This window comes from Macaca fascicularis, chromosome 14 (assembly GCF_037993035.2).
Source record: "Macaca fascicularis isolate 582-1 chromosome 14, T2T-MFA8v1.1".
Lineage (NCBI taxonomy): Eukaryota > Metazoa > Chordata > Mammalia > Primates > Cercopithecidae > Macaca > Macaca fascicularis.
The window spans coordinates 51,291,597-51,310,236 of NC_088388.1; the positions used below are offsets into that span (position 1 = coordinate 51,291,597).

An 18,640-nucleotide genomic window follows, 5' to 3' on the forward strand; every position below is an offset into this window, starting at 1 on the left:
ACACAGATGTACAAATATCTGTTCAAGTCCCTGCTTTTAGTTCTTTTGGGTATACATCTAGAAGCAGAATTGCTGGATCATATGGTAATTGTACTTTTAATTTTTTGAGGAACCTCCATGATGTTTTTCATGGTAATTACACTATTTTACATTCTTTTTTTCTTTTTTTAATTCTTTAAAAAAAAATTTTTTTTTAATACTTTAAGTTCTACGGTACATGTGCACAACGTGCAGGTTTGTTACATATGTATACATGTGCCATGTTGGTGTGCTGCACCCAGTAACTCGTCATTTACGTTAGGTATATCTCCTAATGCTATCCCTCCCCCCTCCTGCCTCCCCACAATAGACCCCGGTGTGTGATGTTCCCCTTCCTGTGTCCAGTGATCTCATTGTTCAGTTCCCACCTATGAGTGACAACATGCGATGTTTGGTTTTCTGTTCTGGCAATAGTTTGCTGAGAATGATGGTTTCCTGCTGCATCCATGTCCCTGCAAAGGACACGGATTTTATGGCCGCATAGTATTCCATGGTGTATATGTGCCACATTTTCTTAATCCAGTCTGTCACTGATGGATATTTGGGTTGATTCCAAGTCTTTGCTATTGTGAATAGTGCCACAATAAACATACGTGTGCATGTGTCTTTATAGCAGCATGATTTATAATCCTTTTAGTATATACCCAGTAATAGGATGGCTGGGTCAATGGTATTTCTAGTTCTAGATCCTCGAGGAATCACCACACTGTCTTCCACAATGGTTGAACTAGTTTACAGTCCCACCAACAGTGTAAAAGTGTTCCTATTTCTCCACATCCTCTCCAGCACCTGTTGTTTCCTGATTTTTTGATGATTGCCATTCTAACTGGTGTGAGATGGTATCTCATTGTGGTTTTGATTTGCATTTCTCTGATGGTGAGTGATGATGAGCATTTTTTCATGTGTCTGTTGGCTGTATGAATGTCTTGAGAAGTGTCTGTTCATATCCTTTGTCCACTTTTTGATGGGGTTGTTTGATTTTTTCTTGTAAATTTGTTTGAGTTCTTTGTAGGTTCTGGATATTAGCCCTTTGTCAGATGAGTAGATTGCAAAAATTTCCTCCCGTTCTGTAGGTTGCCTGTTCACTCTGATGGTAGTTTCTTTTTCTGTGCAGAAACTCTTTAGTTTAATTAGATCCCATTTGTCAATTTTGGCTTTTGTTGCCGTTGCTTTTGGTGTTTTAGACATGAAGTCCTCGCCCATGCCTATGTCCTGAATGGTATTACCTAGGTTTTCTTCTAGGATTTTAATGGTTTTAGGTCTAACATTTAAGTCTCTAATCCATCTTGAATTAATTTTCGTACAAGGAGTAAGGAAAGGATCCAGTTTCAGCTTTCTACTTATGGCTAGCCAATTTTCCCAGCACCATTTATTTAATAGGGAATCCTTTCCCCATTTCTTGTTTTTGTCAGGTTTGTCAAAGATCAGCTGACTGTAGATGTGTGGTATTATTTCTGAGGGCTCTGTTCTGTTCCATTGGTCTATATCTCTGTTTTGGTACCAGTACCATGCTGTTTTGGTTACTGTAGCCTTGTAGTATAGTTTGAAGTCGGGTAGCGTGATGCCTCCAGCTCTGTTCTTTTGGCTTAGGAATGTCTTGGCAATGCGGGGTCTTTTTTGGTTCCATATGAACTTTAAAGCAGTTTTTTCCAATTCTGTGAAGAAAGTCATTGATAGCTTAATGGGGATGGCATTGAATCTATAAATTACCTTGAGCAGTATGGCCATTTTCACGATATTGATTCTTCCTATCCATGAGCATGGAATGTTCTTCCATTTGTTTGTGTCCTCTTTTATTTCACTGAGCAGTGGTTTGTAGTTCTCCTTGAAGAGGTCCTTCACATCCCTTGTAAGTTGGATTCCTAGGTGTTTTATTCTCTTTGAAGCTACTGTGAACGGGAGTTCATTCATGATTTGGCTCTCTGTTTGTCTGTTACCGGTGTATAAGAATGCTTGTGATTTTTGCACATTAATTTTGTATCCTGAGACTTTGCTGAAGTTGCTTATCAGCTTAAGGAGATTTTGGGCTGAGACGATGGGGTTTTCTAAATATACAATCATATCATCTGCAAACAGGGACAATTTGACTTCTTCTTTTCCTAACTGAATACCCTTTCTTTCTTTCTCTTACCTGATTGCCCTAGCCAGAACTTCCAACACTGTGTTGAATAGGAGTGGTGAGAGAGGGCATCCCTGTCTTGTGCCACTTTTCAAAGGGAATGCTTCCAGTTTTTGCCCATTCAGTATGATATTGGCTGTGGGTTTGTCATAAGCAGCTTTTATTATTTTGAGATACGTTCCATCAGTACCGAATTTATTGAGAGTTTTTAGCATGAAGGGCTGTTGAATTTTGTCAAAAGCCTTTTCTGCATCTATTGAGATAATCGTGGTTTTTGTCTTTGGTTCTGTTTATATGCTGGATTACGTTTATTGATTTGTGTATGTTGAACCAGCCTTGCATCCCAGGGATGAAGCCCACTTGATCATGGTGGATAAGCTTTTTGATGTGCTGCTGGATTCAGTTTGCCAGTATTTTATTGAGGACTTTTGCATCGATGTTCATCAGGGATATTGATCTAAAATTCTCTTTTTTTGTTGTGTCTCCTCCAGGCTTTGGTATCAGGATGATGTTGGCCTCATAAAATGAGTTAGGGAGGATTCCCTCTTTTTCTATTGATTGGAATAGTTTCAGAAGGAATGGTACCAGTTCCTTCTTGTACCTCTGGTAGAATTCGGCTGTGAATCCATCTGGTCCTGGAATTTTTTTGGTTGGCAGGCTACTATTAATTATTTCCTCTATTTCAGAGCCTGCTATTGGTCTATTCAGGGATTCAGCTTCTTCCTGGTTTAGTCTTGGGAGAGTGTAAGTATCCAGGAAATTATCCATTTCTTCTAGGTTTTCTAGTTTATTTGCGTAGAGGTTTTAATAGTATTCTCTGATGGTAGTTTGTATTTCTATGGGGTCGGTGGTGATATCCCCTTTATCATTTTTTATTGCATCTATTTGATTCTTCTCTCTTTTCTTCTTTATTAGTCTTGCTAGTGGTCTATCAATTTTGTTGATCTTTTCCACAAAAACAGTTCCTGGATTCGTTGATTTTTTTGGAGGGTTTTTTGTGTCTCTTTGTCCTTCAGTTCTGCTCCGATCTTAGTTATTTCTAGCCTTCTGCTAGCTTTCGAATGTGTTTGCTCTTGCTTATCTAGTTCTTTTAATTGTGATGTTAGGATGTCAATTTTAGATCTTTCCTGCTTGCTTTTGTGGGCATTTAGTGCTTTAAATTTCCCTCTACACACTGCTTTAAATGTGTCCCAGAGATTCTGGTATGTTGTATCTTTGTTCTCATTGGTTTCAAAGAACATCTTTATTTCTGCCTTCATTTCGTTATGTACTCAGTAGTCATTCAAGAGCAGGTTGTTCATTTTCCATGTAATTGAGAAGTTTTGATTGAGTTTCTTAGTCCTGAGTTCTAGTTTGATTGCACTGTGGTCTAAGAGACAGTTTGTTATAATTTCTGTTCTTTTACATTTGCTGAGGAGTGCGTCACTTCCTACTATGTGGTCGGTTTTGGAATAGGTGCAATGTGGTGCTGAGAAGAATGTATATTCTGTTGATTTGGGGTGGAGAGTTCTGTAGATGGCTATTAGGTCTGCTTGGTGCAGAGTTGAGTTCAATTCCTGGACATCCTTGTTAACTTTCTGTCTCGCTGATCTGTCTAATGTTGACAGTGGGTTGTTAAAGTTTCCCATTATTATTGTATGGGAGTTTAAGTCTCTTTGTAAGTCTCTAAGGACTTGCTTTATGAATCTGGGTGCTCCTGTATTGGGTGCATATATATTTAGGATAGTTAGCTCTTCCTGATGAATTGATCCCTTTATCATTATGTAATCGCCTTCTTTGTCTCTTTTGATCTTTGATGGTTTAAAGTCTGTTTTATCAGAGACTAGGATTGCAACCCCTGCCTTTTTTTTTGTTTCCATTTGCTTGGTAGATCTTCCTCCATCCCTTTATTTTGAGCCTATGTGTGTCTCCGCATGTGAGATGGGTCTCCTGAATACAGCAAACTGATGGGTCTTGACTCTTTATCCAATTTGCCAGTCTGTGTCTTTTAATTGGACCATTTAGTTCATTTACATTTAAGGTTAATATTGTTATGTGTGAACTTGATCCTGTCATTGTGATATTAGCTGGTTATTTTGCTTATTAGTTGATGCAGTTTCTTCCTAGCATCGATGGACTTTACATTTTGGCATGTTTTTTTCAATGGCTGGCAATGGTTGTTCCTTTCCATGTTTAGTGCTTCCTTCGTGATCTCTTGTAGGGCAGGCCTGGTGGTGACAAAATCTCTAAGCATTTGCTTGTCTCTAAAGGATTTTATTTCTCCTTCACTTATGAAACTTAGTTTGGCTGGATATGCAATTCTGGGTTGAAAATTCTTTTCTTTAAGAAGGTTAAATATTGGCCCCCACTCTCTTCTGGCTTGCAGAGTCTTTGCCGAGAGATCTGCTGTTAGTCTGATGGGCTTCCCTTTGTGGGTAATCTGACCTTTCTCTCTGGCTGCCCTTAACATTTTTTCCTTCATTTCAGCTTTGGTGAATCTGGCAATTATGTGTCTTGGAGTTGCTCTTCTCGAGGAGTATCTTTGTGGCGTTCTCTGAATTTGAATGTTGGCCTGCCTTACTAGGTTGGGATAGTTCTCCTGGATGATATCCGGCAGAATGTTGTCCAGCTTGGTTCCATTTTCTCCATCCCTTCCAGGCACACCAATCAGACATAGATTTGGTCTTTTCACATAATCCCATATTTCTTGGAGGCTTTGTTCATTTCTTTTCACCCTTTTTTCTCTACACTTCTCTTCTTGCTTCATTTCATTCATTTGATCTTCAGTCACTGATACTCTTTCTTCCAGTTGATCGAGTCGGTTACTGAAGCTTGTGCATTTGTCACGTAGTTCTTGTGTCATGGTTTTCATCTCTATCAGTTCTTTTAAGATCTTCTCTGCATTGATTATTCTAGTTATCCATTCATCCATTCCTTTTTCAAGGTTTTTGGTTTCTTCGCACTGGTTACATAGTTCCTCCTTTAGCTCTGAGAAGATCAACTGAAGCCTTCTTCTCGCAATTCGTCAAAGTCATTCTCCATCCAGCTTTGTTCCGTTTTTGGCGATGAGCTGCGTTCCTTTGGAGGGGGAGATGCGCTCTGATTTTTTGAATTTCTAGCTTTTCTGCACTGCTTTTTCCCCATCTTTGTGGTTTTTCTCTGCCTTTGGTCTTTGATGATGGTGACGTACTGATGGGGTTTTGGTGTGGGTGTCCTTTCTGTTTGTTAGTTTTCCTTCTGACAGTCAGGACCCTCAGCTTTAGGTCTGTTGGAGTTTGCTTGAGGTCCACTCTGGACCCTGTTTGCCCGGGGTATCAGCAGCGGAGGCTGCAGAAGATAGAATATTGCTGAACAGTGAGTGTTGCTGTCTGATTCTTGCTCTGGAAACTTCATCTCAGGGGTGTACCCAGCCGTGAGAGGTGTGAGGTGTCGGTCTGCACCTAGTGGGGGTATCTCCCAGTTAGGCTTCTCAGGGGTCAGGACCCACTTGAGCAGGCAGTCTGTTCGTTCTCAGATCTCAGCCTCCATACTGGGAGAACCACTGCTCTCTTCAAAGCTGTCAGACAGGGACATTTACATCTGCAGAGGTTTCTGCTGCTTTTTGTTTAGCTATGCCCTGTCCCCAGAGGTGGAGTCTACAGAAGCAGGCAGGCCTCCTTAAGCTGTGGTGTGGGCTCCACTCAATTCGAGCTTCCCAGTGGCTTTGTTCACCTACTTAAGCCTCAGCAATGGCGGGTGTCCCTCCCCCAGCCTCGCTGCTGCCTTGCGGTTAGATCTCAGACTGCTGTGCTAGCAATGAGGGAGGCTCTGTGGGCGTGGGACCCTATGGGCTAGGTGTGGGGTATAATATCCTGGTGTGCCGTTTGCTAAGACCCTTGGTAAAGCGCAGTATTAGGGTGGGAGTTACCCGATTTTCCAGGTGTTGTGTGTCTCAATTTCCTTTGGCTAGGAAAAGGTATTCCCTTCCCCTTGCACTTCCCCGGTGAGGCGATGCCTCGCCCTGTTTCATCTCTCGCTGTTCGGGCTGCACCCGCGGAGTAGCATTGACTGTCTGACACGCCCCAGTGAGATGAACCTGGTACCTCAGTTGAAAATGCAGAAATCACCCGTCTTCTGTGTCGCTCATGCTGGGAACTGGAAGCTGGAGCTGTTCCTATTCAGCCATTGGGCGCCCCCACTATTTTACATTCTTACCAGCAGTGCACAAGAGTTCCAATTTCTCCATATCCTTGCCAATACTTATTTTGTTTTTTTGATGATAGCCATCTTAATGGGTATGTGAAGTGGTATCTCACTGTAGTTTTGATTTGCATTTTCCTAATGATTAGTGATGTTGAGTGTCTTTTCATGTGCTTATTGGCCATTCATATATCGTCTTTGGAGAAATGTTTGTTCAGGTCCTGTGCCTGTTTTTAAATTGGGTTGTTTGGTTTTTTTGTTTGAATTTTAGGAGTTCTTATATTCTGGAAACTAACCGCCTAATCAGATACATGATTGGCAAATATTTTCTTATATTCTGTAGGTTGCCTTTTCATTCTGTTGATAATATTTGATGCACAAAAGTGTTTAATTTTGATGTTTAATCTATTTTTTCTTTTATTGCCTATGCTTTTGGTGACAGTATTACGTTTTTAAAGTGCTATACTTTGGGTGTGTTTAAATTTGGAGTGGGAGGGCATTTGTAATTTTATCTTTGTGGCATTACAATCATTTCTTACTATATAATCTGTTTAGTTCCTCAGTTTGTGGAGCAAAGACTACCACATGATTTGGATTTTATTTGTATCCTGAGTTTCATAGATCAAGTAGTGAGTTTAGATACTTACTGAGGGATTTAAATGAAAGTGTATCCAAATTTATTTAGTTGGTTAAATTGGGATAATGTTTAATGTATTTGCTAAATATATTTAACATTTTTCTGCTATTGAACTTATAAGCTCAAAAGTCAACATATATAATACCTTATACTGACTTATTGAGCTTAAAAACAAATAGATGTCTGGATATCATCTTAAACTCTAGGACCTGTTATTTCTAATATTCTGTTTTCAATTTCCATTTCTGCATTACAAAACAATTTTATTTTACCTATCTCAAAATGACTTCTAAGCAACTCTGTTAATAACCTACCAGACTTAGTCATTTGGCTAGGATATGTTTGGTGAAATTGCATCTGTCATTTTATTATGTCTTTGTTTTTATTTTGATAGGTCACCCAGTTGACAGGTTTCTCAGATCCTGTATATGCAGAAGCTTACGTTCACGTCAACCAATATGATATTGTCCTGGATGTACTCGTTGTGAACCAAACCAGTGATACTTTGCAGAATTGCACATTAGAATTAGCTACACTAGGTGAGAAAATTTACCATTCAGGAAAGAGATTGTCACATAGTAGATCTTTATGACAGATTAAGGGAGGTGCACAGGTTTCGGAATAAAAATTCTCTCTTGAACCTTTTCTGACATTTTGAATCAAAGCTTAGTTTTTCATTTATCATTTAGTTCCCTTAAACTCCAGTTTTCTGAACCTCTTGTCATACTGACTTTTTTATGCTCTTGGCACATTCAGATGGATTCATTTAATAAGCTTAATATAGCAAATGTCAGTATTTCTAGATATCGTATAAGCTGTTTAAGTCACAGATTGACCAGGTAGCTCACTTAGTTTATTTCTAATTGCTTCATTACAGAACTAAGTTATTTTCTGAATGCATAACTGTTAAATACCACATGTGACCAAAGTAATAAATCATATCACATTTAGCAATATGAGATGTATTTTTTTTCTTAATAAAGACACATGAGTTAGACTGCTTACCTCCACATCTGGTTTTGAAGTTGGAAAATACAAAATTGTATATGGGAACAGTGCAGTACCCCCATCAGATTTCATATGGCTTATGCAAGAGTTAAGGAACTTCAAGATATCAAGGGGAAAACATACTTTTGCCCTGTTGTCCTCAGCATAGCTTGATGGCTGTATAAAAAAACATGTTTCTTAAGCATTTACAAGTCTTTTTGCAGATTGTTTTATCTTTCTTCATAATGAAATGTATAGTTTAAGACTTAAGCTTTTTGAGAAGTTTGCATTCATTCATTGAAATAAAATGACCCCAATCTCTACAAAAAAATCAAGAAAATTAGCCAGGTGTGGTGGGCCACTCCTGTAGTCCCAACTCCTCAGGAGGCTGAGGTAGGAGGATTGCTTGAGCCTGGAAGATCAGGGCTGTAGTGAGCTATGATCATGCAGTTGCATTCCAGCCTAGGTAACAAAGCATGACCCTATCTCAAAATAAATAAATAAATGGTAGGCTCAAAGTATCCTCCCTTCCCACAAATTAAATATGGAATTACTCCGAGATGCCTATTACCTTTTAAAAGAAAATATGTGTATTGATGGTGAATAATAAGGATGGTTAAGTGGTTTCTTTATTTTGTCCTCATTATATTTGATTCATACTCTTCTCATATTTGTCCTTATTTTCCTAGAAACTATTAAGCTACATACATTTAAGGTTTTATGGTTAATGTGTGTGTGCGTGTGTGTGTGTATATATGTGTTTTTTTTTTAACCATATCCCAACTCTTTCAGGGGATCTGAAACTTGTGGAAAAGCCATCTCCTTTGACTCTTGCTCCTCATGATTTCGCAAATATTAAAGCTAACGTCAAAGTAGCATCAACAGAAAATGGAATAATTTTTGGTAATATAGGTAAGATGCTGTTTTATGGCATGTAATGGTTGAATATTTTTACTGAAGAATTTCTATAGTGAGTAGCTGGGGACATTGTAGGAGGAGAGGATCTAAATCCATTTATTCATAATTTATGAGACACTTTCTATGGTACCAGGCATTGTACTATGTTCTGGATGTACAGAAATGAACCAGATAGGGTCACTGTCCTCAAGAAACTGTTAGGCAAAAGGAGGAGCTAGCTAAGGCAATATATAATTGTAGTCCAATGCGATACAGGATGGTTTATATACTGTATGCTTTGAGGTTAAGGAAAAAAAATGCTAACAGTGTGGAAGGCTTTATAAAGGGAGATGGTATGTTATCAAAGGATAATATTTTACCTGAGTCATTTGTTGCTAGACACACAAGGGCATCTCAGACCTAGGGATTAGCTTATATAGAGTCATTCAGTCAATAAGCTTATTTTATTGCAATTTCTGTCATAAGGATAGGGCTACCATGGTGAGGAACAAATGAGAGATTATGGTCGAGTAAGGGAAAACAGATACATAAAATAAATATGTGCAATATGTAATGGTAAGTGCTGTGAAAAAAATAAGTATACCTGTACTAAGTAAGGTAGGAATCCATAAAGGGATTTGGTCAGTTCTCAGAGTGGTGGGTGATTGGGAGAAAAGGTTAGAAAAGGCTTCATGGAGGAGCAAGTACTCAGTAGAAGACTACAGATAGACAAGGATGCAGTTAGAACAAATGCAAAATGATTTGATATACTTGGAGTTCAGAATGGGTTGGAGGATGATGGGCGGGAAAAAAAATGAAGTTCGGAAGGTTAGTGGGAGCCATATTTTACTTGTCATGCTAAGGATTTCAGATTTTATCTGTGGAGAGAGGAAACATTGAGGAATTACAAATGAATGACTTATAGCCTTATATCTTTTTGCGACAGTACTATAGAAGATTGACTGGAAGAGGCAGGAAGATTAATTAGTAGACTATTATAGAAGCCCAAGTGAGAGATGACAGAGGACTTGAGCCAACACAGTAGTGGAATGGAGAGAAGGACGAATATAACGTTAAAGATAAGGTTAATGATTGAAGAGGAAGTGGCTAGAGTAACCCTCAGATTTCCAGATTGGGTTTATTGGGTTGTTTATGTCATCACCAAAACAGGAAATTCAGGAGAGATGAACAAACTTTAGAGAGACATAATAGGTTAAATCTTGAGCAGGTTCGGTATTTAAAGTGTCTAAAGATATTCAGGGACAGTTTGATGTGAGTCTGGGACACGAACAAGAGGTCTAAACTAGAGATAGGCTGGGTGTGGTGGCTCACACCTGTGATCCCAGCATTTTGGGAGATGGAGGCAGGCGGATTACCTGAGATCAGGAGTTCCAAGACCAGCCTGGCCAACATGGCGAAACCCCGTCTCTACTAAAAATATAAAATTAATTGGGCATAGTGGTGCACGCCTGTAGTCCCAGCTAACTCGGGAGGCTGAGGCAGGAGAATAGCTTGAACCCATGAGACAGGTTCAGTGAGCCAATATCGCACCACTGCACTCCAGCCTAGACAACAGAGTAAGACTCCGTCTCAAAAATAAATAAGTAAAAATAAACTAGAGATAAGTATTTGTTTAAAAGCCATAGGAATAGAAGAAATCACCTGGAGAGAGCATAAAGACTAAAAAGAGGGGAGATACGAAAACAGAATCCAAGCAAACAGCAACACTGAAAGCTTGGTCAAAGGAGAATCGCCTACAAAGGTATCTGAAGTGTGGTTAGAAAAGTAAGGAGAAACCTGAAGCTCCACAAGGTAAAATAACTTTAGAGTCTGAAAGAGAGGTCCTTTGGTTTTGGCTATTAGTGATTTTAAAACATTTCTTGTGGGACGTCTTGGTCATTGGTGGTAGGTTGAAGACTAAATACGACATGAAGAAATACAGGTAGTGTAGAATATTCTGAGTGTAGGAACTTGGCTTTGATAGAAAAAAGAAAGGGCAGTACCAAGAAAAGAAGGCAAGAATGAGTGAGGATTTATTTTTTGAAGATAACAGAGAACCTCAAGTATAGTTATAGACTATAAGGGAAGAAAGTTGGTAGAGAATGGGAAAGTAAAGACATAAGAATGAAAGAGATAATGATTGGAGTGGGGTCCTGGACCAAAGCAGGAATCACAGATGGCAGGAAGTATTAATCTTGAAGAAAAGAGGCAGTACTTCTCTGATACGTATGAGAGGGAAGGATATGAGAGTGGATTCCAAGAGAGAGAGTTGTTTTTAGATGTGGGGCTGAAATTAAAGGAGCTTATTCTTGGTAGCCTCAGTTTTCTCTGAAAGAGTGTAAGAATGTCAAGAAAAGAGCCTAGAAAGAGGAATGTAGGCTCCAATCAGATTATAACTCTACTTTGGAAGAGATGGTCATAGAAGCAAATATAGTCAGCCTTCTGTATCCTATCCATGGGTTCCACATCCATGTCTTCAACCAGCCACGAACTAAAAATATTTAAGAAATAAAAATGGATGATTGTGTCTATACTGAACATATATAGACTTTTTTCCTTGTCATTATATCCTAAACAATACAGTATAACTATTTACATAGCATTTATGTTGTATTAGGTACTATAAGTAAGCTAGAGATGATTTAAAATATATGAGAAGATGTGTATAGGTTATGCAAATACTATGCCATTTAATATCAGGGACTTGAACATCTATAGATTTTGGTATCCATAGGGAGTCCTTGAAGCAATTCCCCGTTAATACTGAGGGATGAGTAATCTTGTATCATTAAGTAGTGTGGGTCAGCAATATTTATTCAAAAGTATTAGTTAAGCACCTCCTATGGGAACATCATCTACTTGTATATCCACGGCAGTGCCTAGTATGCTGCAACTGCTATGTAAGTACTCACTGAATTGAATTATTTGTTTAACCACAAAAAACAAAGTGTGCCAGAGTTTGAATCCTATCCCCACCACTTATCAGTTGTGTGGTCTGGAACAACTTACTTAACTACTCTGTGCTTTCATTTCCTCTTATGTAAGATGGAAAATAATAATACTGTCAATAGAATTGATGGGAGTATTAAACAAGTAATATTTGGAAAGCATGCAGAATAGAGCACTGTACATAATAAGTATTATATAAACAATCTTATTGTTAATAGTGTAGTTATTTGGATATTTGGATATTAAGATTTTTAAAATTCAAGTTTGCCCCAGTGATTGCGAATCTTTTTGTATGTGTAATTGCAGTTTATGATGTCTCTGGAGCAGCAAGTGACAGAAATTGTGTGGTTCTCAGTGATATTCACATTGACATCATGGACTATATCCAGCCTGCAACTTGCACTGATGCAGAATTCCGTCAGATGTGGGCCGAATTTGAATGGGAGAACAAAGTTAGTCCTTGGGAGATTTTCTTATACTCCTTTATCTTTCTTCCTTTTGCCTGCTGTTGAGGAGTCTGCTAATAAAATTAATCTCGCTAAAAAGTGTTTAACATGAAAAGCAAATAGTCTTTCAGTATCTGTTCTTGCAAATTAGCCTTAACTAAAAATCATGTAAGTAGTTTGGTAATTTGCTGTTATAAATTGATTAGAGTAGCAGTTCTATAGGTAATCTGATAGGTTTAGACATTATAGATAATATTCCATCCCTTCTATGTATGACCAAGAGTTTACCATTTAATCTAGTGCCCAAAAAAGGCTTTATAAAGTTCATGGTCTGTTGAGGAGCCTTGACTTTTATTAGAAATATTCTATATGAGGCTGGGCACATATCATGCCTGTAATCCCATCACTTTGGGAGGTCAAGGCAGGGAGATTGCTCACGCTCAGGAGTTCTAGACCAGCCTGAGCAAAATGGTGAAACTCCATCTCTACAAAAAAGAACAAAAATTAGCCCAGTGTGGTGGTGCATGCCTGTAGTCCCAGCTACTTTGGAGACTGAGGTGGGAGGATCACTTGAACATGGGAGGTTGAGGCTGCAGTGAGCTGAAATCATGCTACTGCACTCCAGCCTGGGTGACAGAGTGAGACCCTGTCTCAAAAAAAAAGAAATATTCTGTGTGTTTCATACTGAATCTCTGTGAGGGTACCTTTATTGGGAAGTACTGATACCAACCTACAGCTTGTTGGATTTTATAGATGTTATTTAGTTTCTTGGTGTCTACTCTTTCCAACCTAAACAGTTGGAACAAGTTTTTAATAAGACATACCAGTGATTCACAGCTTTCTCAGAGTAAGATTTATGATCTCCTTGACTTTTTTTCCTCTCTACAGGTGACAGTTAACACCAATATGATTGATTTAAATGACTACTTACAGCACATATTAAAGTCAACCAATATGAAATGCCTGACTCCAGAAAAGGTAAAATTTGACTAGGAAATTCTGAAATCTGATGGAATGGTAGAGTAGGTTCCTGGCCTTCCTATATTTCCTCTAGCACATTTTTGTTATTCAACATGCAGTGCCATTCTGGGATGTCTAAAAGAGGTTATCCCATGGAATGTTTGAGTCCGCTTACCTCTTTCTATTGGAATATGCCATCCTAGTGCAGTGACCCAACCGAATAGTCAGATTAATTTTTTTTGTTTTCTTTTCAGTCTTCTCCCCCATTCAGCTAGAGGCACATTCTAAAATAGTTTATGCTGCGCATGGTGGCTCATTCCTGTGATCCTAGCACTTTGGGAGGCTGAGGCGGGCAGATCACCTGAGGTCACGAGTTTGAGACCAGCCCGGCCAATATGGTGAAACCCCGTCTCTACTAAAAATACAAAAATTACCCAGGCGGGATGCTGTGTGCCTGTAATCCCAGCTACTTGGGAGATTGAGGCAGGAGAATCACCTGAACCCCACGGGGTGGAGGTTGCAGTTAGCCACGATCGCACCACTGCATTCCAACGTGGGCGACAGAGTGAAACTCTCTCAAAAAGATAAATTAAATAAAATCGTTTATTTGTAATACTGGATTAGAAAATGTCCATGAGCTCTTCCGTGGGCTCTGATTGTTGGTTAAAATATATGTGCTCTAATACTTTTTGCTATGTTTGTGTGTGTATGAAAAAAACTAGAAAAAAAAATGAAGCTGGAGCGCTAAGGAACTTTTTTTCTTTATGTAAAATTTCTATAATGTTATAATATTCATTTTATAAATAAAATAATGTCTGCTACCAAACAGGTAGGTTTTAATTTATATATTACTTTATTTAGCATATACTGAGTCCAACAAAAGTAGTCTCTTCCTTCATGGCACTTAAGGTCTGATATGGGAGGCAGTCAAGCACGTTAAGTAAACAGAATATATAAATACAAATCAGAATAAGAACTATTTAACGTCAGATTTACTGAGGTATAATACACAGTAAAATTCACACTTTTTACCTGTATAGTTGAGTTTTGACAAACTCATAAGATTGTGTAACCACCACCACTTAAGTACTGTTTTAAGTGATAAATAACCTGTGGGGCCAGGTGTGGTGGCTCACATCTGTAATTCCAGCATTTTGGGAGGCCTAGGTGGGCAGATCACTTGAGGTCGGGAGTTCAAGACCAGCATGGCCAAGGTGAAACCCAGTTTCTACTAAAAATACAAACATTAGCCAGGTGTGGTGATGCACACCTGTAATCTCAGCTACTCGGGAGGGTGAGGCAGGAGAATCGCTTGAACCTAGGAGCGGGAGGTTGCAATGAGCTGAGATCACGCCACTCCACTCTAGCTCCAGCCTGGGCAACAGAGTGAGACTCTGTCTCAAGAAAAAAAAAAAAAAAATTCGTCTATGCTGTTTTGCCTCTATGTAGGTATCTAGTAATGAATTTATCACAATTTTTTTTCCAGGCCCTTTCTGGTTATTGTGGCTTTATGGCAGCCAACCTTTATGCTCGTTCCATATTTGGTGAAGATGCACTTGCAAATGTCAGCATTGAGAAGCCAATTCACCAGGGACCAGATGCTGCTGTTACCGGCCATATAAGAATTCGTGCAAAGAGTCAGGTAACAATTCCTTTTTTTTTGAGAGCATCTCTGGACTGACAAGGGGGGAGGAATTTATGACTTTATTATTTCTATATGTAATATCTTTTTAGCATTACATGCATATACACATATAACAATAATATTATCTGAATAGAAGTATAACTTTTCTCATTAAAATTTCTCACCTTTTGGGCCCCTCATTCTGGGATATTTGCCTAAAACCAGATTGATTCCTATGGGGTGTTTGTGAAATGGGTTCTCTAGAATTTTTTGAAAGCCAAGGTGTAAATCTAGTGACTAATTAGCCGGGCATGGTAGCGCACAACTGTAATCCCAGCTACTCGGGAGGCTTAGGCAGGAGAATCGCTTGAACCCAGGAGGTGGAGGTTGCAGTGAGCCGAGATCGTGCCATTGCACTCCAGCCTGAGTGACAGAGTAAGACTTCGTCTCAAAAAAAAAAAAAAAAATCTAGTGACTGCTTGAAAATCTAGCACTAAAAGGTAATTAACCCAGCAAAGTTTTGGTGAGTCTGTTTGGTATGTCCTTGGTTTTATTGTTGATAATGGTGTCATTGAATCGGGGCTTAATAATATGGAATAACCTACTGATTGTACATAGTTTAAATAATTATAAATATCTTCATTTTTCTTTACAGGGAATGGCCTTAAGTCTTGGAGATAAAATCAACTTGTCACAGAAGAAAACTAGTATATAAAAATAAAAAGTCCTTGAAGCTTTACAGTTAATTTAGTTATGGGCTTACTGGACTCCAACATCTTTTGTACTCTTTCATGCTTATATGTTATATAGAATCTGAGTTCATGCTGAATGCATTTCAGCCAATAATTTATAGCCTTTCCCTTAAATCAAGATTGAGTTTAAAATTATAGTTTGTCTTTTGTCTTAACAGTTCTGAATGCTATCCTCAAAGTATATGTTTCTCTCATGTACCAAGACCTTTTCACAGTACAATAAACAGATCTATTCATACATTTTTGTTATTTTATAAATAAATGATTACATAATTTTAGTTATGTGACAATGGATTTCTTTTAGTTGGGTTATAAATTTCTATTACAAATTTAAATTACTGAGTTGTGAATATATGCAGCTTTATTAAGAGAATTTACAAATTCAATGATATAAAATAAGGTAGGCCTTGATTCACTTAGTTGTTTTTTACTTATTTAATATTCAAACATTGCTCTCCCTAAAAATGCATTATCATGTTTTGAAGGGATTTTCTCTCGAATTTAGCTCCAGGGAGAAGGTATCAAAATAACTTGAGAAAACAGATCGCCCTACAGTTTAAAGAAGTATTATGTACCCTGACTGAAACAGACATACTGTTCTTTTTTTTTTTTTTTTTTTTTTTGAGACAGAGTTTCGCTCTTTTTGCCCAGGCTGGAGTGCAACGGTGTGATCTCAGCTCACCGCAACCTCCGCCTCCCGGGTTCAAGCGATTCTCCTGCCTCAGCCTCTCGAGTAGCTGGGATTACAGGCATGTGCCACCATGCCTGGCTAATTTTTGTATTTTTTTAGTAGAGATGGGATTTCTGCATGTTGGTCAGGCTGGTCTTGAACTCCCGACCTCAGGTGATCCACCAGCCTCAGCCTCCCAAAGTGCTGGGATTACAGGCGTGAGCCACCACACCCAGCTGACATACTGTTCTTAGTTATCCTGAATCACAATGAAGAGTAGAGATAATCCAAAATAGATTTTTTAATCATTCACACTTAGTTTGGGGTGTGTTTGTTAGGAATTAAACTGGTTCTAACCAATTACTGAAGCTGGTACTGGGAGGATTCAACTAGAGAGGATTCAAAAAGCTGCCTTTTTCTCTTTGCCTCTGTGCCTTACTCATTCCTCTCCTTTTCCTCACTTCACACTAGGGCTGGGTACCATCACACTGCAGTATAATTCCAAGTGCATTTGCAAGCTAAGTTTCCCGGAGTCTGATTGTGCTTTCCTTTTGGCCTTTACCTTCATTGGAGGTGATTGAGGTAGTCTGATTTTTTAGCTGAGTCTAAACCTAAGACTATTATTTGTCTACCAGCTAGGCTTCAGGCTGCATTCCCTATGAGTTCTTAGATAACGCCTGTGAAAAACTGAAAGCAGCATCTCCTATTTCAATAAGAATGAAATGATTGGTTTGGAGTATAAAGAGATTGATACCTTGTATGATGTCATAAACTGTGAAGCCACTTGCTTTTAAAAAAAAGAGAAAGAAAAAAAGCCTAGAAGATTACAGGGCATTTGAGGTTCCAGAGCACTGAGATCTTAGAAAAAAGCCAGGGCCTATCAAATGGGAAAGATATACTGGAAATGCAGAGAAGGGATGTCGATTCAAGGGTAGAGATTTGCAATGAGAGCAAAGGAGCCGGTGCAACTTTGTTTGGATTAGATCATAATTTCCCAAACTCTGTTTTACTGAACATTAGCTTCCTTAGATGTCATTAGATATTCTGAGTGAAAAAGTAATTCCATAGTCAAATAAGTTGGGGAAAAGCTTCAAACTGTCCTGCACTGGAGATTCATGATGCACATTAGCATACCAGAGATTCTGAGAGGAAAGCAGATTAGTTTGGTTTAACCCAGTATATCCTAACCTTACTTTACCAGGGAATCCTTTTTCCATGACCTATTGGCAATATATGGGACAGGAAGAGTGACTTAGTGTGTTCATGATATTAGTGTTGTAATCCCAGTCAACCAGTATCACATTTCAAATCTGAAGGAATTATGCCTGTGTACATCCTAGAATATATCTCTGTTGATACTGTTAGAAAGTTGCCTGCCTGACATATTCAGGCCATTTTTGTGGGAATCAGATTGCCTCACATTGCTATTTTCTTAAATTTATAAATAAGGAGAACAAAGAGAAGTTAACACAGTTGTCAGATACATTAAACTGTTTACTTCATTAGCATTTCATTAGCTTTGTGCATGTAATGTGAACTGAACTGGATAGCAGCACATTGTTGAGATAAGCTGTTTACGCCCTATTATTTAGGATATACATTCAAGAGTAGTAGCTGTTCACATTATAAGACACCATATAATTAGGACCATGATGTCTGGTAAGGGAATAAACATTGTTCAATACCAAATGAAAGCTTAATATATTAATGTATTGAATGTGGATAAACCTGTAAAACTTACATTTACAATGTAAATGGCTTACATTGCACTGTCACAACACTAGAGGGAGCTCTATGCAGTGATTTTTCATTTTACAATTAGAAGTGATTGGCACTTTGAGTTGTTTTATAAGAAGAAAAAGGGCCAAGTGTGGTGACTGGCACCTGTAATCCCAACACTTTGGGAGGCCAAGGCCGGAGGGTGGATTGAGGCCAGGAATTCAAAACAAACCTGGGCAACATAGTTGAGGCCCTGTCTCTACAAAAAAAATTTACAAATTAACCTGGTATGGTGGCATGTGCCTGAGAGGCCAAATCAGGAGAAATTCTCGGGACCAGAAGTTCAAGGCTGCAGTGAGCTATGATTGTGGCACTGTAGTCCATCCTGGGTGACAGGGTGAGACACCCTGTCTTTTAAAACAAATTTCAATTTTTTTTTAAAGGAGCCTGGACATGGTGGTTTATGCCTGTAATCTCAACACTTTGGGAGGCCAAGGTGGGAGGATCACTTGCGCCCAGGAGTTCAAGACCAGCCTGGGCAACAAAGAGATCCCCCCATCCAAAAAAAAAAAATTAAGAAAAAGCAAGATTATTTTTCTTTTTTTTTAACTTTCGTTTTCCTTTGAGACTGAGTCTGGCTCTGTCACCAGGCTGGAGTGCAGTGGCACAATCTCGGCTCACTG

General features: G+C 38.7%; 1 protein-coding gene across 2 annotated transcripts in view; it reads left to right on the forward strand.

The window, feature by feature from the left end:
- Positions 1 to 15,846, forward strand: part of COPB1 (COPI coat complex subunit beta 1) — a 48,655-nt gene extending 32,809 nt beyond the window's left edge. For both annotated transcript variants that reach the window (XM_005578555.4, XM_005578556.4), the window contains exons 17-22: positions 7,348 to 7,492; positions 8,733 to 8,852; positions 12,093 to 12,238; positions 13,121 to 13,210; positions 14,679 to 14,834; positions 15,472 to 15,846. In XM_005578555.4, the coding sequence (XP_005578612.1) occupies positions 7,348 to 7,492; positions 8,733 to 8,852; positions 12,093 to 12,238; positions 13,121 to 13,210; positions 14,679 to 14,834; positions 15,472 to 15,531 (717 nt within the window). In that variant the 3' untranslated portion in view covers positions 15,532 to 15,846. The remainder of the gene's footprint in view (positions 1 to 7,347; positions 7,493 to 8,732; positions 8,853 to 12,092; positions 12,239 to 13,120; positions 13,211 to 14,678; positions 14,835 to 15,471) is intronic.
- Positions 15,847 to 18,640: the final 2,794 nt, after the last annotated feature.